The sequence below is a fragment of the Asparagus officinalis genome, chromosome 1, assembly GCF_001876935.1.
Source record: "Asparagus officinalis chromosome 1, Aspof.V1, whole genome shotgun sequence".
Classification (NCBI taxonomy): Eukaryota; Viridiplantae; Streptophyta; class Magnoliopsida; order Asparagales; family Asparagaceae; genus Asparagus; species Asparagus officinalis.
This window is the reverse complement of record NC_033794.1, coordinates 76643779-76667139: the sequence shown is the minus strand read 5'-3', so window position 1 is coordinate 76667139 and position 23361 is coordinate 76643779. Positions and strand designations below refer to the sequence as shown.

At 35.2% G+C, this 23361-nt stretch overlaps 1 protein-coding gene across 1 annotated transcript; it reads left to right on the top strand.

Annotated features, from left to right (window-relative positions):
• Positions 624-19768, top strand: LOC109826312 (probable serine incorporator). Its single transcript, XM_020393335.1, has 13 exons — positions 624-813; positions 16228-16502; positions 16730-16761; positions 17247-17406; positions 17489-17513; positions 17601-17690; positions 17973-18144; positions 18227-18300; positions 18621-18690; positions 18838-18909; positions 19028-19161; positions 19246-19319; positions 19428-19768. The coding sequence occupies exons 2-13, from the start codon at positions 16241-16243 to the stop codon at positions 19481-19483; spliced, it is 1221 nt and encodes a 406-aa protein (XP_020248924.1). The 5' UTR covers positions 624-813; positions 16228-16240; the 3' UTR covers positions 19484-19768.

Below are 23361 nucleotides of genomic sequence, written 5' to 3'. Positions count from 1 at the left end.
ATTCTCAAATAATAGTATGCATTCAATTTTTTTTAAATGATATTGGCCACAGGGTGAGAAAAGAACAAGGTTTCCTTCATTCTCAAATAATAATAGAAAGATAGACATATTTTTTAGTATACTGGCATCTCTAAATGAATGGCTCCGGAACATGTAGATTTAGGAGAGCCTCTCACATAAATTTGAAAGATTTGATGAGCACGTACTATATCTAAAACATCTGTAAATTATTTATCATGGTCCAAGTTAACCTGATAAAAAAGTTCTAAATAGATTAGTTAAATTATCACAAAAAATAAATTTCCCTCACAAAAAGACTTGCATGTGGCGTAGGAGAAACCACATGTCTAAGCCTTAACGGGAGTTTGAAGAATCTTGGATGTATCAATATTGAAGAATAAGAAAAGAAAAAGAAAAATCTATGATAACAACTCATAACTAAAAAAGAAACTGTTTCATTGGGGGGAAAAAGGGGAAAAAGGAAAAAAAAAAAAACATTAGGTCGTAGATGAGTTTGACGCTTTAAAGTGACCAATTACACATGAAAGTCTTTAGCTTGTGTAAAGCATAAGCTCTTCACTTTAAAGATTTAAGTATATAAAAGCTTATACGAAAATATATATGAAGCCCTCCAAGCAAGTCACTGAAAGCTAAGGAAGGAAAGTTTCTTAGTTTCCTAATTTCACCACCATTTTCATCACCATTTCTATCTCTTCAATCTCTCCTTAATTTCTCTTCTCTCTTTCTCTGAGATCGCGACGACGGCTGGTTTTTCAGAAACTTCTATAAGGATCTTCTTCTTTGCCCTTGAAGGTTAGTTTTTCTTGTTCTTGATTCTTGGACCTCACAATTCATCTGCATTTTTGTTCATTTATTTTGAAGTTCTCATTGTTTATCTGATCCAAATATATATGTAATTGGATTTGTAATTGATTTTCAACATATTTAAAACTAGTAGTTGCTTTTGTCATTCAAGGATTTTGTAATATAACGATGTTGCAAACCTAATGCATATTATAATTTAAATAATTTTCAGAATGAATGCCGACAAAAATAATTTTTATGTTGAAAACTCGAATAACAATGAAAATAAATATTATATATACTTAACTATGTTAACGATAAGTCATTTCAATAATAAATAAGACATATGGATAACAGTATGAAAGTTAGAAAGACAATAATCAATAGTAGGTTTTTTTTTTCGAGGTTGCAAGAAAACATTGAGTAATGAAGAGTGCAATTTAAGGCGTCACATAACGAGTCGGTTCTATTTTGCAAGACAAAAACCCCGCTTTTAATTTATACGTATAAAAAGAAAAATCTGTACTACGTATTAATTAAAGAAGTAAAAGAAAAAGGGTTAATTGCGGACGGACCCGGACCCTCTGTAGGATCACACAATTGTGAAAAGACTATGTAATTCTATTTTTTAAAATAGACCTCTTAAGTGAACTTTTTTTATTCTTAAAATTGTTAAAATGGTTTGAGGAGGCAAGTAAAACTTCTATAGTTCTATTGGTGAATAGTGACCATCAATTGCTGTTTTTTTATTTTTTAAAAGAGTCGAAAAAGTTCAATAAGGGGTTGTATTCACACCTGAGCCGCTTAGTACTAAAGGGGGTCTATCCTTCCCAAATAGAACTACAAGTGGTCTATTCATAATTAAGTGATATTAAAGAGGATCTATTATCAAATAACCCAAAAGAAAAAGATAAAGCTATAGACGGAGCTCTTTTTTCCCCCCTTTACTTTATATATGCTTGGCCGTTACTTTGATCGCACTATAGAAACTTTTAAAAGAAAGAAACTCGTGGGATGTTGATGACGTCATCTCCCTACGAAGTGGGGGCAATGTGCAAGTGGGTGCGGGATTGAGTGCTTTTCATTTTTGTAATTTAAGTTGTTTGGAAGAACTATAATTAAGAACATTATTAACCTCTTACTAAATTGAGGTTAGGATGGTAAAAAATATAATACTGTTAAGATAATGTGTGTGTTTGCTTGAAAAAAAAAACAAATGATTGTTTCTGAGTTCTCTTGCTCTTTGCTTAGAAATTATACTAAGATATATTGCTAAGGACAGAATGAAGGTTAACTAACCAGGGAAAGGTCCATATAGTACTATTACTGATTAAAAGGTTAAATTTCGAAAATACCCCCTAAAATTTGGGTGATTTGCATAGAACTCCTTGGAACAATAGAAATTTCAAAAGTCCCTTGAAACTTTGATAGATTTGCACAAAACCCCCTAAACTTTAAACATTAGAGGAAACACCCCAAAACTTTGAAGATTATACAAAACCCCCTGAACTTTCCTAAAGTTTTACTTAAGCTTGGGGGCACATTCCGTTTCAAGGGTATGTCGAGAAAGAGCGGGTAGAGGATGCTAAATATAAAAACATAATGCTCGACCCTCACTATAACTTTGAAGTTTTAGTATAATGGTTAGAGGGACTAAATTTAATATGGTATCAGAGCAATCCAGGTTCGAACCTTACTGTCCATGAATTCAATGCAGAGTTCAAAAAATTATTATCGCTACATAGTTCAAGAATTTAATGTGAACTTAATACGAATTTAATGTGAATTATAGTTTTATATCCTAACAGAGGAAACAGAGAAAAGCGAAAGTTCATTAAGTTTTGTGAAACTCTTGAAAGTTGGGGGTGTCGCGTAGCGAAAATTTCGGCAGCATTTCGGCAGCACAATAAGAGAGTCAGGTCGCAATAGGAATTCCTATTTCACAAAGGAAACAAGAATCTTAAGCAAAATATCTTAACAAAGTTGGGTATCAGCTTTTCCTCTCATCAGTTCTAGGACTGACCCGTTGAGGGAACCTAAGTAAGATATTATAAATCACACAAAAGTGAGACAAACTAATTTTACGTGGTTCGACAAATTGCCTACGTTCACGGGGCAAGGAGGGGGAAGTCTATAATTAGAGGGAGAGAATACAACTAGGGTTTACAATCACACAAGTTAAACCCTCACACAAACTCTCAAATCGATCTCTCACAAAGGAGATGCCAAAAACTCTCTCAAAAAAAAAAAAAAAAACACAAAAGGACTACACAAAAATTCTCCTCAGCCAAAAAAAATCACAAAACCTCTTTCGCACTTTCTCCCGCAGCCGCAAAAACTCCTTGCATAAAGCCCAAAAAAAGCAGAGGTATTTATATCCTCAACTTCGGGTCTTGTGGAAACGAAAAAAAACGCGTTCGTTCATGTGGGTGTGGCCCACCTCCCACCTCACGTGTTCAAAAGGGGGAGGTTTCTCTAGAGTCAAGATCAAGGTGGTTTTGCATATTTATGTTTATAGACAACTTTGTTTATTATTCAAAAAAATCGATTCCTTCATTAAAAGTTTAATTTATTCATTCTTTTTTTTCTTTAAAAATCTTCTAATTTATGTATAAACTAGTGGAATGGACAAGAAAAAAAAATAATGAAGACAATAAACTCATTCCTACATTTCCATATTAAAGTGAAGTATAGTACTTAACTTTTTCTTTAATTTAATGCCCATGAGTATTCCCAAAGTACCTTTCAGAGTCCTCAAGAGGAAGATGTAGTTTGGGTTGATGTATAGTGCGACTTGTCAGACATATTGGGTCATATAAGACTTCCCCATTTTCTTCCCCAATTGACATATCCCCTAATTTGCGCAAGAGATATTGTATTGATTGATTCTTCAATTATTCGGAGTGTAAAGTGAAATTATATCAATTTCTGTTAAGGATCAATATTTTCAATTGGAAGAATTTATTGTTGACTTGGACTAATAAAATATCCAGGTTTCATTTAGAAAATACCAAATCAATAATAGTAATATATGTACAATTGTCACTTGTAGCAAAGACGATTCTTAATACTTAATTATAGGAGTGATCTCAAACTACTATGCCGACCAGTATGATGAATACATCGAATACATCGAATAGTTTGGGGAAGGCGTAAAAGAAAACAATTGAAAAAAAATTATAGCAAAAGAAGTGGTACCATTTGTCCTATATGTGCAAATAGAATTCAAATAGATCTTTCTCCAAAGGAGAACATGAACCTAAAATAATTGAAAGGACCCATTCAAGAACATGAAAATAACATCGTGATTTGAATCACGACAGAGCAATACAACAATGAAGGTTAATTCAAGAAATTAAGTTCAATAGTAAATTCTTTTTTCAAGGGAGGTGCCGGTGCCCAAAACTTATGTTTTATGAAAAGTATAAGAAAGATGACGGGGCTTAAATGATGTCCAAAAGTTGCAAGTGTATAAATAATCAAGTTATAGTATAAAAAGTTATTGATCCCATGAGGAAGGTGTTTTTAAGAGATAATTAGAATCAGTTCTTATGTTGTGTGCGTGACAATTAGGGGTGATGATTGAGTATGATTGTTGAGAAATATGATGAGTGTTATGAATATATGCAAAACAATAAAATAAAATTGAGAGGAGAGAAAGGAATCAAAGAAAATAAGAGGAAAGAAAATGGAAAATCAAGAATAAAAAATTCAAGAAAGTAAACATGGAGGATTCAATTAAAGATACGAGGAATGTAGAATTGAATCCACTAGCTAATTTTAATTATAAATTATGAACCATTCTCTTTTATCATATTTTACCTTAGATTTATTAAAAATAGACTATCAAACTATTTAAAAAAAGTATAACCTACCAAATTATCATCTAAGCAAAAATAGTATTCATGAAAAGAACAACAACTAGATAGTAATTCTAGAATTCATAAGCATAACCTATCAAACCACTCAAAATAAACATAGATTATCAAATTCTTCTTCTACCAGTTAGTTCTCTAGTTGATTATCCTATACATGATTATTTTAAGCGCAAGAGAAGAATTCACATAATATAAAGGAAATTAGGCTAGTTTCATACAATTCTAAGATCCATACAAGAATTAGTTCCACATCTTAAGAATCAAAAACAAAAAATGAAATAAAAAGAAAAGAACTAATTACAAAGATGAAAAATAAGAACAAAGAAAATTACACTATGAACAAGAAATAATCTAACTAAAATGCAAAAGAACACAAATGAAAATAAATCTACTCTACAAATTAAAAATGCAAAATAAAATAGAGATAAGAAAATAAATATACTCTACAAGATATGAATGTAAATCTTAACTAATAAGCAATACGGAAAGAAATTACTATAAAGAAATAAAAGAGAAAATAAAATCAAACCTTCACATTGATCTTCATCTTCATCATCATCATCAAATAATGAGAAGAAAATATGAAGAGGTGAAAAAAATTCTTTTATTAATTGTAATAAAAATTATAAATTTGGAAAGTCTTCTTAATTAAGAGTAACTCTCCTCTCCAAATAGAGTTATAAATTTTTTCACACCCTCAATCCCTCACTCTCTACCCCTATTTATAATATACATCAGTGAATTAGAGCCCTTGGATCCATAAGACCTTGATTTTTAGCCATTGGATTGTAACAGAATCGATGACATCGATGCGGGCATCGATACGGGAATCGATGGCCATGTTTCTCCATTTTCTGGCAGAATTTCTTCTTCCATTGGGCTTTTGGGCTTTTGCTTTTATTCTTCATTAATTCATTGTGCTTTTGTTGAGAGATAAGATCTTAGGCTTTATTCTTCATTAACATGCAATTAAAGATAAAAATAATTATTAGTTATATATTTATTCATGTAAAAATAGATAATGAAGGTATAAAATTGTAATAAACATGTGATTATCAAAAACCCCCTTCATTTTTATTAGAAAACAGAAATCCATTACAAAGAAAAAGAGAGAGAGGATTGGAGTCGACACATTGCTTATTTTTAGCAGTTTTTGAACCGTATGTATCCAAAGATGCGCATACAATTCAAAAGGAATATAATTTTGTCCTAGTCAACCAATTTTATCGAGAAAGATTACTTTTATTAGGCCAAGAAATTGATAGCAAGATCTCAAATCAACTTATTGGTCTCATGGTATATCTCAGTATAAAAGATGATACTAAGATCTTTATTTATTTATAAGCCCCCCCCATGGGTGGGTAACACCAGGAATAGCTATTTATGATACCATACAATTTGTTTCATACAATTAACATACAACATGCATGGGATTAGCCGTTTTAATAGTATCTTTCATTCTGGTTGGAGAAAAAAATTATTAAACGTCTAGCATTCCCTCACGCTTGGTGCTAATGAGTTTTTATTTAAAACAAAAAAGAAGAAGACTATGCCTTCTCTGTATAAAATGTAAATAATAGATTGTAATAGCATGGCATTTTGAGTTCGACATTAAAAAACTAGTATTGTCTTTCCTAACATGATATTTTGTAACGAGATAATAGTATGAAACGAAGGTTATTTCTGATTTATCGTACAGACTGGGAGTATGTTTCAGTGTCACAATATGGTTACCCTGTTAGTTATATGCTATTACTAAAAATAATAATTCACTCTTCTTAACAACATGTTTGGAAGATTTCTTGGTTCATCATGCAATTGCTCCAGGTTTGCATACAACTACATTGAATTTAGTAAAAGGTGCTTTACATGCACACGGTTCCAAATTAACGCCAGTTAAAAATGATTTAGGTTATAGTTTTCCTTGCGGTGGCCCAGGACGTGGGGTACTTGTGATATTTCTGCTTGGGACGCATTTTATTTGGTAGTTTTCTAGATGTTAAATACCACTGGATGTGCCACTTTTTATTATCATTAAAAACACATCATATTATGATAGAGTAACTTTTCACAGTATAATGAATCTTCCACTTATTTGATGGGGATGGCTAAGAGATTATCTATGGTTAAGCTCTTCATAGTCTATTGGAGGTTTTCGCCTCATAAGGCTCGAGAAAAAATGATTCTAATATTTTTGTATATAATAAAAAATGGATCCATAAAATCATGAATTTATGATTTGAGTCATTTTATTCTTATTTACAGAATAAATAAATATCATTCATACTCATAAATCAAGTTGGGTAATTATGAAAAAGTCCGAAGATAAATCCTTAGACATTTCTTGAGTAATTTCTAACCTATTTTATTTGTCTTGTCTCAAATCTATTTTTCCTCTTCATTGTAATAAAATGATTGAGACAATTGAAAATAGTGTTTTCTTGTTCTGGAATCCTTTCTCTTTACTTTGAAAAATTATTGCATTAAGACACTATTTCGGTGATCCTTACTCCTTTTTAAAAGGGCAACAATATATCTTTTATTTTTCATTATTTATTTGTATGCTATGGAAAGATATTATGAAGAAAAGATAATATGAATGATTAATTACCCTTTAATATAATAATACACTTTTAATTTTAATTAAAAATTTTAACCAATTCCCACAAATTTGACTTTTTTAATTCAAACTTGTTTGAATTTGAGATCTTTGGTTTCAATATTGAGAATATACTTACCAAATGAAAGTTAGATATTTTTATTATGATTAATTTATTTTCTTCCTATCACCCATCTATCTATATATTTTTTAGTTATTCACTAGAGCAATTATGATATTGAAGTCGATCCGGGGCAAGTGTTTGGTGTTGGGGATTCGAAATAATCAAATCAAATCTGTACCCTTCCGGATCTTGTGTTAATGAGTTGAGCAAGAAAGAAATTCGCCACAAATCAAAGATAAAAAATTGTAGGAAAGTAAACAAGAAAGAACACACCAGATTTAACGAGGTTCGGCAATATGCCTATGTCCTCGGGAGCCACACCACACAATTCTTTGATTACTTGAAGAAGATTACAATGCTTGCAATTGGCCTCTCTCTCCCTCTTTCTCTCTCTCTCTCACATATTTCTAATCTGAAAGAGCCCTCAAAACCCTCTTTTTTCGTGCTCTTTTTCTCTCTTAAACCCTAAAGGGACGTGTTTCTATTTATATCAAAACACAATCCAAAATAGATTAGGATTCTAAAACGAGTCTGCTACACCCTGATGTGGCAGACGCCACACCTATGGAAGACAGAACAGACTCTGCCATACCAGGGTGTGGCAGACACCACACCCATGGCCGACAGGGTAGATTCTGCCACACCAGGGTGTGACAGACACCACACCTATGGCCTGTCTTAAATTTTCATACGATTGTTGATTTTGATTCTATGTTTGGGTCTCCACTCTCAAGACCAACAATCTCCCACTTGGAGATCAAACCACCATCAATGAGCTCTCCCGAACTCCGCCTTCTTCGCAAGCATCTTCTCCTACTTGGAAAAATCCATTCTTCAATCATCAACATCCCGGCGATCTCGCCGGTCCTCGTAGTGTGGCTCCGCCTTCATCTTCTACTCGCGAAGTCCAACTACAGTTGCGTACAACTCCAGTTTCTCAATGGTGTCTGTCTTCGTCAACATGTCCACCGGATTTCGTCTCCCTAAAATCTTCACTAAATGTAACTTTCGATCTTCAACTAGCGAGCGTATAAAATGGTATTTAATATCGATGTGCTTCGTTCTGGCATGATATACTAGATTCTTGGCAAGATGTATAGTGCTCTGACTGTCACAATAAAGAACTCCTCTCCCTTGCTTGCTTCGGTCATCGTGACATACTCAGCCTCGGTTATAGATAAAGTCATAATATTCTGCAGACGTGAGACCCAGCTCACTGATGTCGACGCTAAGGTATAAACATACCCCGTGGTGCTTCGCCTCGTATCATGATCACAGGCGAAGTCCGCATCAACGTATCCCTACAGCACCAACTCCTTCCTCTTGAAACATAGTGGTTTATTTGTTGTTCCCCTCAAGTACCACAATATCCACTTCACGGTCTCCCAATGCTGCTTCCCTGGATTGCTAGCAAACCTGCTCATAACTCCCACTGCGTGGGCGATGTCCGGCCTCGTGCAAACCATCACGTACATGAGACTCCCAATGGTCGAAGAATATGACACCCTGCTCATATGCTCTCTATCTGCATCTGTCTTAGGCGATTGCTCCTTAGATAGCTTGAACTGACTTCCAAGGGGTGTGCTAATAACTTTAACATTCTGTATGTTGAACCTCTGAAGTACCTTCTCAATGTATTCAGCTTGGTTCAATCTCAATTTCCCTCCAGCTTTATCCCTACTGATTCACATTCCTAGAATCTGCTTCGCTGCACCCAGATCCTTCATTGCAAACTCTTTTGTTAGCTGCTTCTTTAAACTGTTTATCTCCTCTAAACATGGTCTTGCTACCAACATGTCATCAACATATAATAACAAAATAATGAAGATGGACTCGAACCTTTTGAAATAACAGCAATGATTCGAATTACATCTTCTGTAGCCATTGTTCTGCATGACTGGACTCGAACCTTTTGAAATAACAGCAATGATTCGAATTACATCTTCTGTAGCCATTGTTCTGCATGAAGTTATCAAACTTCTTATACCACTTTCTGTAGCCATTGTTCTGCATGAAGTTATCAAACTTCTTATACCACTATCTCGGAGCCTGTTTCAAACCGTATAAGCTCTTCTTGAGCTTGCACACCATCTCTTCATTTACTTCTTCAATGAAGCCAACAGGCTGCTTCATGTAGATTTCTTTATCCAAGTCACCATGAAGAAAGGCAGTCTTCACATCTATTGCTCAAGAAAGAGGACTTCTGTAGCCACCAAACTCAATACCACTCTGAAGGTTGTGAGCTTCATAACAGGGAAAAATATCTCCGTGTAGTCCACTCCTTCCCGCTGTTAAAACTCATTCACTATTAATCTAGCCTTGAATCTCTTGCTTCCATCACTCTCTTGCTTGACCCGGTAGACCCATTTGTTATGTAAGGCCTTCTTCTGTGCAGGTAGCTGGGATAACTCTCATGTCTCATTAGTGAGTAGAGAATCCATCTCCTCCTGCATCGCATACTCCCACTGCTGAGATTTACTCACTTGCATTACCTCTTCATAGCACTCTGGCGCATTGCTATCTGTCAACAATAAGTAGTCAAGAGATGAAAGATATCTGGGATTTGGTTTGGGTACCCTGGATGACCTCCTAAGCTTCATGCCCTGGATAGTTTCTTCTGCACCTGGAGCCTCCTCCATTCTCTGATCAGAACAAACATCATCACCCATGCCCTGGATAGTTTCTTCTGCACCTGGAGCCTCCTCCATTCTCTGATCAGAACAAACATCATCACCTCTATCTGGAAGTTCCTCTATATCCATGTACTTAGATCCATCTGTATCTGAAATGCTGATCCCACTGCTTTGGCTATCCTTGGCATCTTCACTGTTCTTGTACATCACCTCCTCATTAAATATCACGTCCCTGCTTCTGATGATCTTCCTGTTCTTCTCATCCCAAAGGCGATACCCGTACTCATCAATGCTGTATCTAATGAATGTGCACTTTTGTGACTTAGTTTCTAGCTTGTCTCTGACATGGTCACTGATATGAACATAAGCCACGCAACCAAATACCCACAAGTGTAAAAGATTTATCTTCTTTCCACTCCAAACCTCCTCTGGTATCCCAAAATCTAATGGAACTGATGGCCCGTGATTAATAAGATAAGCTATTGTATGCACCGCATCCGCCCAAAATATCTTAGGCAGACCTACATGTAATCGCATGCTCCTGGCACGCTCTGTCAATGTTCTGTTCATTCTTTCTGTAATGCCGTTCTGCTGCGACATCCCTGGAGTAGTCCTCTCTAAGCGAATACTATTCATAGTACAGAACCTCTTGAACTCCTCCATCTCGTATTCTCCATCATTGTCTGATCTCAGACATTTCACCTTCAAATCTGCCTCGTTCTCCACCATGACCTTCCACTTCTTGAAGATTGCAAACACCTCTGACTTGTGCTTCATGAAGTAGATCCACACCTTCCTCGAGTGATCGTAGATGAAGGTGACATAATATCTCAAACCGCCAAAAGATGATACACTGGCTGAGCCCCATACATCTGTATGAATCAACTCTAGCTTCTGAGCCTTAGGTGGTCTTCCATCCTTCTGGAACTAACCTTCTTCTACTTCCCAAAGATGCAATCTTCACAAACCCCGACTTCCACGGAGTCGATCCTGGTTAGCTTTCCCTGTGAATGTAAGATCTTCATCCCCTTCTCGCTCATATGCCCTAGCCTGTTGTGCCACAGATCTGTACTCTCTTTGCCAGCTATAATTGCGAGGATGTCACTCGCATGTAAGGTGAGGTAGAGAGTTCCTACCTTGTTGCATTGAGCAACTATCATCGTACCGTTAGAGATTCTCCACGAATCCCCTGTGAATGTCGAAACATAGCCTTCTGCTCCAAGCTGTCCCACTGAAACAAGATTCCTCTTCAGCTTTGGCACGTGTCTCACGTTCTTTAAGGTCCACTTAGAGCCTTTCATCTGAATCTGCACTTCACCCTTTCCAACAATATTACAGGGCTCGTTATTCACCAAATATACATTTCCAAAGTCCCCTGCTATATAATTCTGAAAGAGCTTCATGTTAGCAGTGGCGTGGAAAGAGGCTCCTGAATCGATGACTAAAGAATCTGAGTCGCTATCCATAGCAAGGATCAAGACATCTTGTACGATATGAGCCTCCTGCTCACCCGCATCCTTTTTTGGACTCTTGCAGACTGAAGACATATGGTCCTCCTGGCCGCAGTTCTAACACTTCCTTTTGATAGGCCTAACCTTCGAGTTTGACATCTTCTTTACTGATTTCGATTGATTCCTGTTCTGGTTTTCTTTCTTCTGGCTTCTGCCTCTCTGCTCAAAATTTAGAGCTGAACCTGAACATTCTGATTCGAACGATTTCATTCTAACCTCCTCGGATAGAATCATGCTAACAACCTCACTCAGCTTCAACTTCTCCTTCCCCGCCGAATTACTGATTGCCGTCACACAACCTGTCCAACTATCCGGCAACTGCGATAGAATCAATAGGGCTTGCACTTTGTTATCAAATGTGATACTCACGGAGATAAGCTGATCAACAATCGTGTTGAACTCGCTGAGGTGCATCGTGAAGGACCATCCTTCTGCCATCTTGAGGTTGAAAAGAGTTTTGACGAGATGCACCTTATTTGCTGCCAACGATTGCTCGTACATCTTCACGAGCGCTTCCATAAGCCCCACCGTCGTCTTCTCCTTCAAAATATTATGGGCTACTGATTTGACAAGCGATAATCGGATTTGCCCTAGAGCCTTCCTATCCAGTATCTCCCAATCACCATCTAACTCCTCTTTCTTCTGTCCCTTTTCCTTGCCCATCAATGGGCAATACAAGTCCTTCTGGTACAGATAGTCCTCCATCTGCGACTTCCAGTAGATGAAGTCTGAACCGTCAAACTTCTCAATCTTAGATTTGATTTCCTCTGTCATGGCTCTCTTTCTCATAAATTTACTGAATGAAGCTCTGATACCAGTTATTGAGGATTCGAAATAATCAAATCAAATCCGTACCCTTCCGGATCTTGTGTTTGAGAGTTGAGCAAGATAGAAATTCACCATAAATCAAAGATAAAAACTTGTAGGAAAGTAAACAAGAAAGTGTTAGACCCTAGAGGGGGGTGATTAGGGTCTTATGCTAATCTAATCTGATTTTATGTCAATTAAAAATAATTAATAAGTTATCTTAGCAAGTATAAAATACAACAAGATATATGAGCTCGGATAAGCAATATGAACAAATGAATATATCCTAGCAATGAGATATTACAAACACATGAGCAAGGATATATAAACTAACACAAGGATAAAATAAACAGTCTACAAAAGGGATAGGGCAATATGAAGAGCAATACACAAAGGCGATATAAGATATGAATACAAGAATAAGAACGCCAATGCAATCACAAACAAAACGATATGATCACAGAGTTTGGTCTAACCACTTGACCTACATCTCCGCTCCTCACCTCGAGGAGATCTCCACTATCACAACAATCGGGTTTTCTACGCTTACTCGAATAACGTTTACACCACACAATATGGTTTTCTAGTTTACCGAAAACTCTACAACTAACACACTTTTGTAATCCCACTCTACACCATCTCAAATGTTGAACTAGATGTGTCTCCCTCAAGTACTCGGATACAACATCTTCCTAGGTTCGTCAACCGACGCCACTCCTCTTTGGATGATCCCCGACTCTCGCCACACACTTCTCTCGGTGTACAAGTGTATTACAAAGTGAATCTCACAATAAGCACAATACAATAAATGATTATTCTCTAATATGGATGAGAACACAATGAAAGCTCACACTTAATTGTTACAACACTCACCAACCCAAATATACTATGTATGAAAATACAATAAGCTCAAGTGGGTATGTGTAAGAAATGAGTGAAATCAAATCAACTAAACTCAATTGAAAAAACTAGCTTAATGGAAATGATAAACAACAAAGAATCAATACAAAGCTAGTATTGAGTTTAGAAATCTTCTCTGAAAAACAAGATGGAGAGATGGATTAAAAATGAAGCCCAAGAAATATAGATGATCTCCTCTACTTGTGTAAAACTTCTTCACAAACAAAACTCTTTTAAGCAAACACTAAACAAACTTAAACCCTTGCTAAACTCTTGTTTAAAAACTTCTTGAATTGCTCTGAGAACTGAGATCAAAGGGGTATTTATAGCCTCCCAAAACATTAGCCAAAAGCCCAACAGAAATGACCAAAAAACTAACAGAATCAAAAATTAGATTCTGTACAAAATGATCATTGGAGTGAACGACGATCGACCGTGAAAATCTCGTGGTCGACCGCAAGCCACTTTCGAAACTTAAAAAATTTCCAGAAACTTTGGCGGGCGACCGTGGCGGTCGATCGTGGGAATTTTCGAGCTGACGGTCGACCGTGGGAATTTTTAAGCTGACGGTCGACCGTGGCGGTCGACCGTAAAAGTTGCTGATGTCTTCGCAGGGAAAATCAAAGGCACGGTCGACCGTGGTGGTCGATCGTGAACTGATACATGAAAATACAGGTTTGAAAAACTATTTTCTGATTTTAAAATCCTGTTTAAAAATATCAAATAAATTCTAAAAAATGTAAAACTTTAGGAAATGATTGTAGACATGATAATACACATGCTACAAAAACTAGTTTTTGGAAAGGACCTCCCAAATAAAAAATATCATCATTTTACAAAATAGTCCAAAACATAAAAATGTAAACATATGAGTTTTGACATTTTAGCTTAACCATGTTTTGAAACAATACAAAATAGTTTTATAGACTTGAAGAAAGATGTAAACTATTGTTATGAAGTCTATAAATAATGAATATAGTATTTTATCAAAATACACATATAATGCACTAAAACATGATTTCATTGAACTAAATAAAATTGATATTGATAAAATCATATATATGCATATAAGTATGAAACAAAAGTATGTTTTCTAATTATATTCAATTGTTTCATATTAAAGCTTAAAAACTCAAAACCATGTGTGTATATATATAACTAAATATACATAGAAACCAAAACTTAACTTATGTATATATATATATAACTATATATATATACTTAACCATATTTTGAAACAATACAAAATGATTTTATAGACTTGAAGAATGATGTAAACTATTGTTTTGAAGTCTATAAATAATGAATATAGTATTTTATCAAAATACATATATAATGCACTAAAACATGATTTCATTGAACTAAATAAAGTTGATATTAATAAAATCATATATATGTATATAAGTATGAAACAAGAAATGTATTTTCAATTGTATTCAATTGTTTCATAGTAAAACTTGAAAACTCAAAACCATGTATGTATACATATTACTAAATATACATAGAAACCAGAACTTAACTTATGTATATATATGTAACTATATATATATACAAAGAAACCAATAAAATGTGTGTGCATATTATATTGAGCTTAAGGTACTAACACACATAATATAAACTCCTAAACTAAATTATCCAAGCTTGATCTTGATCTTCAATAGCTTGACTTGGTAATCTTGCGGATGAAGCTTGAACTTGGATCTTGAACTTGAAATGCAAGGCTTTACTCCACAATTCCGCTAACCACCATTGGATATGATCGTGAATGCGCAATTCCATCCATCCTCCAACATGTTGTTTGTTTATAATAAATAGAATTATACAAACACTAAACAAACAATATTAGAAGTAAATTGTTTGTTAAACATTATCAAAACAAGAAGGGCAACAGAAAGAACACACCAGATTTACGAGGTTCGGCAACGTGCCTACGTCCTCGGGAGCCACACACAATTCTTTAATTACTTTAAGAAAATTACAATGCTTGCAATTGGCCTCTATCTCTCTAAGATTTCTAATCTCAAAGAGCCCTCAAAACCCTCTTTTTTCGTGCTCTTTTTCTCTCTTAAATCCTAAAGGGACGTGTTTCTATTTATAACAAAACACAATTCCAAACAGATTAGGATTCTAAAACGAGTCTGCCACACCCCCTAGTGTGGCAGACACCACACCCATGACAGACATGGCAGACTCTGTCACACCAGGGTATGACAAAAACCACACCTATGACAGACAGGGTAGACTTTGCCACACCAGGGTGTGACAGACACCACACCCATGACCTGTCTTGAATTTTCATGCGATTGTTGATTTTGATTCTAGGTTTGGGTCTCCACTCTCAAGACCAACAAGATCTATTATGACATAATGATTAGGTACCTAATGGACCTTTTCGTGTAAATTATTTTCCTGGCATGACGAAGAAATATCAACCACCCGAAGTTTAGGGGGATTTCTCTGATTTTTAAAATTCAGGGGTTTTGCACAAATCACCCACAAAGTTTAGTTTTCTTTTTCTTGCTAAATTTACATTTAAAAGAACTTTCAAAATGAAATTCTGAATCATGCATGATATATTGAACTAATGTTGTCGTCCTTCATTTATGACTATTTATTAACCTCTGAACTGTTAAATAGATCTCATCCAAAATGGTAAGATATAGATATTTAGTTACAGTACTCATTTACCAGAATGGTGCTTTTAGTTTCTTTTGAAAGAAACAGTCAAAATGTTCTTATGAGCTTATCAGGCAACTAAACTCATGAACTGTCTAAACTCAAGAAGCTTCTATCAAGAACCTGACATATATTTTTGCTGCAAATCTTAAAAAAAAAAGAAAAAAAAGGAAAAAGTTAAAAAGGAAGTCACTCCAAAAAAATATCTGAACAAATCTTGCCAACCTCTATATTAGTTAATACCATTAGCTCATTTCTTGAATCCAATGTCATTTTCTTCCTCTTCACGTTGCAGTAATAACTGGTTAATGACGAGGGAAGCTATGGAGGATCGTGGAAATAATAACAACAACCATAGTCATAGAGAGAGATATGAGCATTTTATGCAGGATTCATGTTGTACACATTTCTGTATCGGTCCAAGTCCTTTGATGGCTCGATACATATATGGCTTATTTTTTCTTGTTACGAGTTTATTAGCATGGACAATTCGAGATTATGGCCATGCTGCGCTTTCTGAGCTAATGAGTAAGCTTCCCCTTCTTCTTGATTACTACTGTATAGCATGTTGGTTAAATTTCACAAAACCACCCTGGAAGTTTGGGTGTTTCCAACGAAACTCGCCTGAACTCTTTGATTCAACTAAACTCCCCTGACTATGGGTGGTAAAAACGTGGGACCCACCTTACTTTTCATTTTTCCTTCTTTACGGCTGCAGCCAAAGATGAATGCAAAAAGGTGGGACCCACTTAATAAAAAAATATCTTAACATATATGTGTATGCGGATTTGTGTATGCGGATTTGTTTCGTATCAGTTTGGGCTGTTTTGTATCCTTATTGGTCAAAGTTGAATTTGGGGTGGTTAGATTTTGATGCAATATGTTAAATAAAAATTTATAAAATATTTAAGTTTGATAAGGAGATTCTAACTTTTTGGATGTTATCATATCATATATAGTTGTTAAAACATGTATACTACTACAAGGCCATGAATATGTCAAATATGTTCCAAAAATTTTGTTTGTAACTTTTAAGTCCTTTTTCTTTCATTTTATACATGAATTTATTCTAGAGGGATGGGAAAAAGTCCCTTTTTAATTTTGTTCTCAATCCAATCAGATTGGCAAGATTAGTCTGCATGTCACTTTCTTTTTCGAAAAAGGGTAACTCTTGCAACTTGCTATCATGTAACATGAATTTTTTTGAGAAGCACTGAACTTAAAGTATCATTTAAATGCATCTTTAGACTTATAGTTCAGGATTTTGTATAGAACATGAACATTTTTAGTGGTTAATCTTTAACAGTGAATTAGTTATTCTTCTTCATAATGTTCCTCTCAACTGCTGGCACGAAGAAATTGGAGGATCCTAGAAATTCATGGCACTCCGAATGGTGGCCTGCCAAAGTCATAATGTGGCTGTTTTACTTGGGAATCCCTTTCCTGGTTCCCTCGGGATTTATCGAATTCTATGGTAATCTTTAACTTCTTACTGAGTGTGAGCTTTCATCAGTTGGCTTGCCTGTTTTGATTCTTGTTTTTGGTTGTTTTTGCAGGGCGGATTGCACATTTTGGTGCTGGGTAATTATAAATTATTGATTATTAACAAGAAATAGATTTTTTTCTGGAAATTTAATTGTTTAATTCTGGTGAAATTTTCTTTTTCAGGGTGTTTCTAGTGATTCAGCTCATTAGTGTGATCAGTTTCATAACATGGTTGAATGACTGTTGCAGATCAGAGAAAAATGCAGAAAGATGGTATGTTCGAGAATTAAGCACAAGAACAAAACTGCAGCAATTTTAAGTTACATATATAATTTTCTTCATGCATATACTTACGCCACCACCCAAACATGTAATAAATCAGTACCATATATCCCTTTTGGACTGTTTGGATGATATTAGAGAATTTGTTATTTGAGATCTATGAATTCCTTAATTTCATGATAAACAACTGTAATCAAAGTTAAATAAATTGTAAATTGCATTTAATGTAAATTTTTTTTCGATTGTTTCATTTCTATATTTATATGATTGCAGCCGAATCCATGTATCAGTCATCTCAATTGCATCATACGTTGCCTCAATCATCGGCATTGTGTTGATGTACATTTGGTACGCGCCAAAGCCAACCTGCAAGCTTAACATCCTCTTCATCACACTCACTCTCGCTCTTCTCCAAGTCACTACCTTTGTCTCGGTTCATCCAAAAGTAAATAGATAACTTTGTTTCTTTCTAACCGTAAAAGTTTCAAAGTTAAAATTTCTTACTGCAGTTTAATCCTTTGTGATAGGTAAATGCGGGACTTCTTGCACCAGGATTAATGGGGACTTACATTGTGTTCCTTTGTTGGTGTGCTATCAGGAGGTAACTTGGTTTGAAACTTCTGGCTTCTATGTTTTCTATGTTTTCTGATAAAAAAATGTAAAGAAATTTGCACATACACCCCCTGCAGATTTGCCATGAATTTACTACCCTATAGTCTCATTGCTGCAGTTAGACCCTCGGGTTAATTTCATTTGGCTTTTTCCCCTCAGATAGACTCACTAATTTCATGGTGTCTACCTGCAACTATGAAACTACAGGGGTAGTAAATAGTAAGTGTCAAAAAGTGAAACTACAATGGCTCTATGTGCAATTTACCCTAAACTAAATTGTACTAACTTGTACTTGATTTGCAATTACAGTGAACCAAATACAGAAATCTGCAATAGGAAAGCAGAAGCTGCAACAAATGCAGATTGGCTTACTATTGTGGTATGCGGTTCCTAATCTTTTTTTTATGGATTATATTTCCAACAAGCTAAGAAAATACCCGTCAATTGGTGAAATCCTGTTCTATCCTTGAAAAATTCTTGGCATTAGTTTTAAGCGTGCCTGATCCAAACTTGACGTTCTCAACAGAGCTTTGTCGTCGCTATACTTGTTATTGCAGCGGCAACATTTTCGACAGGGATAGACTCCAAATGTCTTCAGGTACAAATACTACAGGAGTAGTAAGTTAAAAATATCAATACTACAGGAAGTTATGTCCAATTAAACCTTTTATTTATTGATAACTGTGAACTTAATAGCTTTCAATATATAAATACAGTTCAAGAAGAGCGAAGCAGAGTCAGAAGACGATGTACCTTATGGTTATGGCTTCTTCCATTTTGTATTTGCCATGGGAGCTATGTACTTTGGAATGCTCTTCGTTGGATGGAATACACATAAAACTATGAAGAAGTAAGTTCTCATACCAGTAAAAAGCATTATAAGCACCAGAATAATAATTATGCGATACTAATTATGTTACATTAATTTTCTTAGATGGACAATTGATGTGGGATGGGCCAGTACCTGGGTAAGAGTTGGTAATGAATGGCTCGCGGCGCTTATTTACAGTAAGTTTATGCTCATACAGCGTATCTTATCTTATTATAATAATGTTATAAGCGGAAATATTGCAATTGCTTCCTCTTAATACTTCTTCGAGCTGATTGTGTTTGCAGTTTGGATGCTTGTAGCGCCGCTGGTTTGGAAGAGAAGAAGAGTAGAAGCCTCATAAATACATGCAAGATAATTCTTTTTCGGTTGATCACAGTAGGCTCCGCGAAGATAGAAAACTTACAGTCTCTTCAAAGCTTTACAGAATGATGTTCGTTTCACAAACTGCTGACGGGTCGAACATCAATGATGTCAATTTAGGGACACTGCAGTGTCAAGAAGAAACTTCAACTACAAATGATAAGTAGAAGTTCCACGGACTCTTGTAATTACTATAAGTGCTTGTAAATATAGCTTCAGATCTCTATTATTTGCAGAAATTGTGACAATGAAGGCTCTCATTAGAAATAATGGGTGTTGAATAGGATTGCTATCATTTTTTTACCAAAAACACAGCAGCTAAATATATAAAGTAAAAGTGATAAACGATATAAAATAATATAATCAAACACCAAGAGCAATCAATCAATAATACATTAGATTTTTATAAAGGTCTAGATAACAATCCTATGTTCATTCTTCCTTCTCGCGAAGGTTCCTCACTAAGCAAAGAGTTCGCCTGAATCACAAACTGGATTTAGTAGGCTGACAAGACCGCATCTTGGAATCTACCCAAAACTATTGTCTAACCAAACTCCCACAATGAGTAACTCTTAGCCTTACCTAGTCGCAACACTCGATTCAATCGGCTTGAATACGCTGTCAAAGATCTTGCAGTCCTTTTGTTAAAACAAACTGTCCCTCGAAGGATATAAGCGTAGTTCGATAAAGAACAGTGAAGAAGATCAATCCAAGGGCACTCTTCTTGCTGAAACGATCCGGAGAAGTTGTGCATGACGAGTGAGAATTTGACAGGGCTTCGTGGGTCAAAATCTTCAACTTCATCTTCACAAATCAAACCCTAGAACTCCTTCTCTCCTATTTTCTTTTATTCCCCCCCCCCCTCTCTCTCTCACTCAATGACATAGATTGCCCAGTAGGCCAGAAAAGAGATATCTTAAATGGGGTAGAGTTTGGAGATAATTATGAACCATGAACGGCTGTGATTATACCTAAAAGTATGCAATCACCTGACTTTATCATCTATTGTGCCTCTCAACCATCAATAGTGTCGAGATCCCATCGATGGTTGAGAAGCCTAAAATTACCCTAGGGGGAATGAATAGGGTAATCGAACAATAATGTGCAATTAATAAAATTCAATGCAATTCAAGATACAATATTGTAATATGGAAATAATTAAGAGAGAGAGAGAGAGAGAGAGAGAGAGAGAGAGAGAGAGAGAGAGATAGCCAATTTGCACGTCGATGTGTTCACGAGGACCGAGCCAATTTGCACGCCGATGTGTTCACGAGGTTTGGTCCTCTCGACCTACGTTCCTGACCACCTCTCCCGATGGTAATCCACTAACACAATCCAGTTTAGAATCCGGAACTTCTTCACAACGATCTCCCCAAGATCTAACTCTCCACACAATGATCTCCACGAGATTAAGCTCTCCACACAATACAAGATGGTGAAATGATCTCTCTTACAACAATCCTATGGCAATGATTAAGAGATAAACAATTTGAAGCTCAATGGTTGTGGGATATGAAAGCGAAAAACCAAAATTGAGAACTTGAGAATAAGATGAAAGTTTTGGCTTAGGAGTCTCAAAAACAAAACACAAGTGTTTCTCTTCAATTTTCTTAGCTTAGTTGGTTGAATAATAAATGAGGACTGAAGGGTATATGTAGACACTTAAAACAATAGCCCAAATCCAAAGAAAATCACAAAATCTAATAAAATCCCTAAAATCCCGGAGTCTGGAAAACTAGCCGTTACAGTGTTATAGGTCGACTGGTGGACCATGATCGATCGAGCGATGAGATGACCTTTGGCTGAAACAGAAAGCTGATGACTCCATCGGTCGACCGACATGTGTTCATCGATCAACTGGTCATATGCCATCGGTCGAACAATGAGCGTATATTGGTCGACTGATTATCGGCTGACTGCAGGTTCTAAAAAAAAGCTTTTGATTGGTTGACTGGTAGGGATGAACCAGCCGACTAATAACTGATATATTCCAATTACATGTATTTTTCAGAACACCTGGTTTTCTAAAATAGATTTAAAATATTAAATTAACTCAAAAATTATTAAAACTTGGGAAAATAATTTTATATATGAAAATGAAGATGTTAGAAGAGAAATTTTCAGAATATCATTTTCCATTTGTGAAAACCTACTATTTTGCAAATTAATTAAAAAGTATGAGTTTTGAAACGTGTGTATGTGATCCCCAAATGCTTCAAAAGTTATCTGCTTTGTTTCTTGCCTACATTATGATCTAGAGAGAAAAATAAAAATGCAAATATCGATTACAATAGTATACAAGACTTAAGTGTCAATATTTGCTCAATTTTGTTGATGAAGCTCTTCTTGAATCTACACTTGAATGCTCTTCTTTATTTGATAATCACTTTAGTCGATCTTTGAGCATTGTAGGGCTTCTTCATCAACTTGCCTCAACCTCCACGAATATCATCGTTATGGCACAAATCCAATCATCCTCCAATTATGACACTATATTGCTTGATAAAATACATCCTGTATAATATCACTTTACAAGCAATTAGCACCAATAATGGGGTTTATAAATTATCATCAAAACACGAGACCTAATAAAGTCAGTCGATGATATGAAAGTCTCTAGAGTCAAAATCACCGATGATGTATATTGACCATCGATGAGCACCTTCTCATCATCGAATGTCAAGTCCTATCATAGATGATAGAAATACCGAAAACAACTTTTGAGTTGATTTTCTCATTATTTTACCTCATATTCTCATACATGTATTTACCTATACTATATCATCTCAAATAAATATTAATACTAAATGAGAGTTTGTTACTACTCAAATAGGAGATATCGTATAGACTAAATTCTAACAATCTTCCCCTTTTGGTAACAAAAAACTTAAAATTTAAAATACCAAAATACATGCATATTTGAGAAATATAGACACCAACAATAAACATTATGCAAAAGAAAAAGAAATGCAATGCTCCCCTACATTCACGCATTCATAAAAGCGTAATCAAGCACATGTATTATAAAACTTCCCCCAAATTAATGCATCCAGTGTTTGAAATTTTTCAAAAAGAATCAAAACATGAAACCCACTTAGTCAAGAGCTCCATTCATGCAAAAACTCATCAAATTTCACCAAAATTCTCCCCATTTTCTTATTAGCAAAAGTGAAAAACATACCAGTGGATATACTTAATATAATAGAAATTCAGATAAAAAATCATCCAAAAGGTGTTCAGGAAAGAAAAGCATAGTGAGTCATACAAAAATTTTAGAAAAATAGCACAACGTATCAAAATTTAATCACGAAACACATGACACAAGAAAAATTACATCAAAAAGAACACACAAAATGATTCAATATCAGTATAAAGTGTGTGAAATCAATAGTGAAAAGACTTATACTAGTTCATTGGATAAATTTGGGTGTATCAAAGTGAATATTGAGTAATAATAAGACTTGAACTATCTCAACCTTAGAGACTAATGATCAAAGTGTCTTCCTATCACCTCAACTAAACAAGATTTAGGAGGAAGAATGATATTGTTGGTGGGTGATGTACACCATCTAGGACATATATTCAGTACATTAACCTATGAGATACGCACAAACACAAATCAAGGAGTGTAGATCCTTGACCATCTTGTAACAAATACACTCAAGTTTCTGTGGATTTCCTAAGAATTTGGATCTTTGATCATCTTTTAACAAATACACTCATATTGTTTGTTTGATATTTGAAACAAATTCATTTAGCACATGTAAAGATAAAGGATTGTGCATTAGTCAAGTCAAAAATGAGCTCAAAATTATTTGATATAACAAAAATATGTATAAACCAACTATAAGGCTTTCT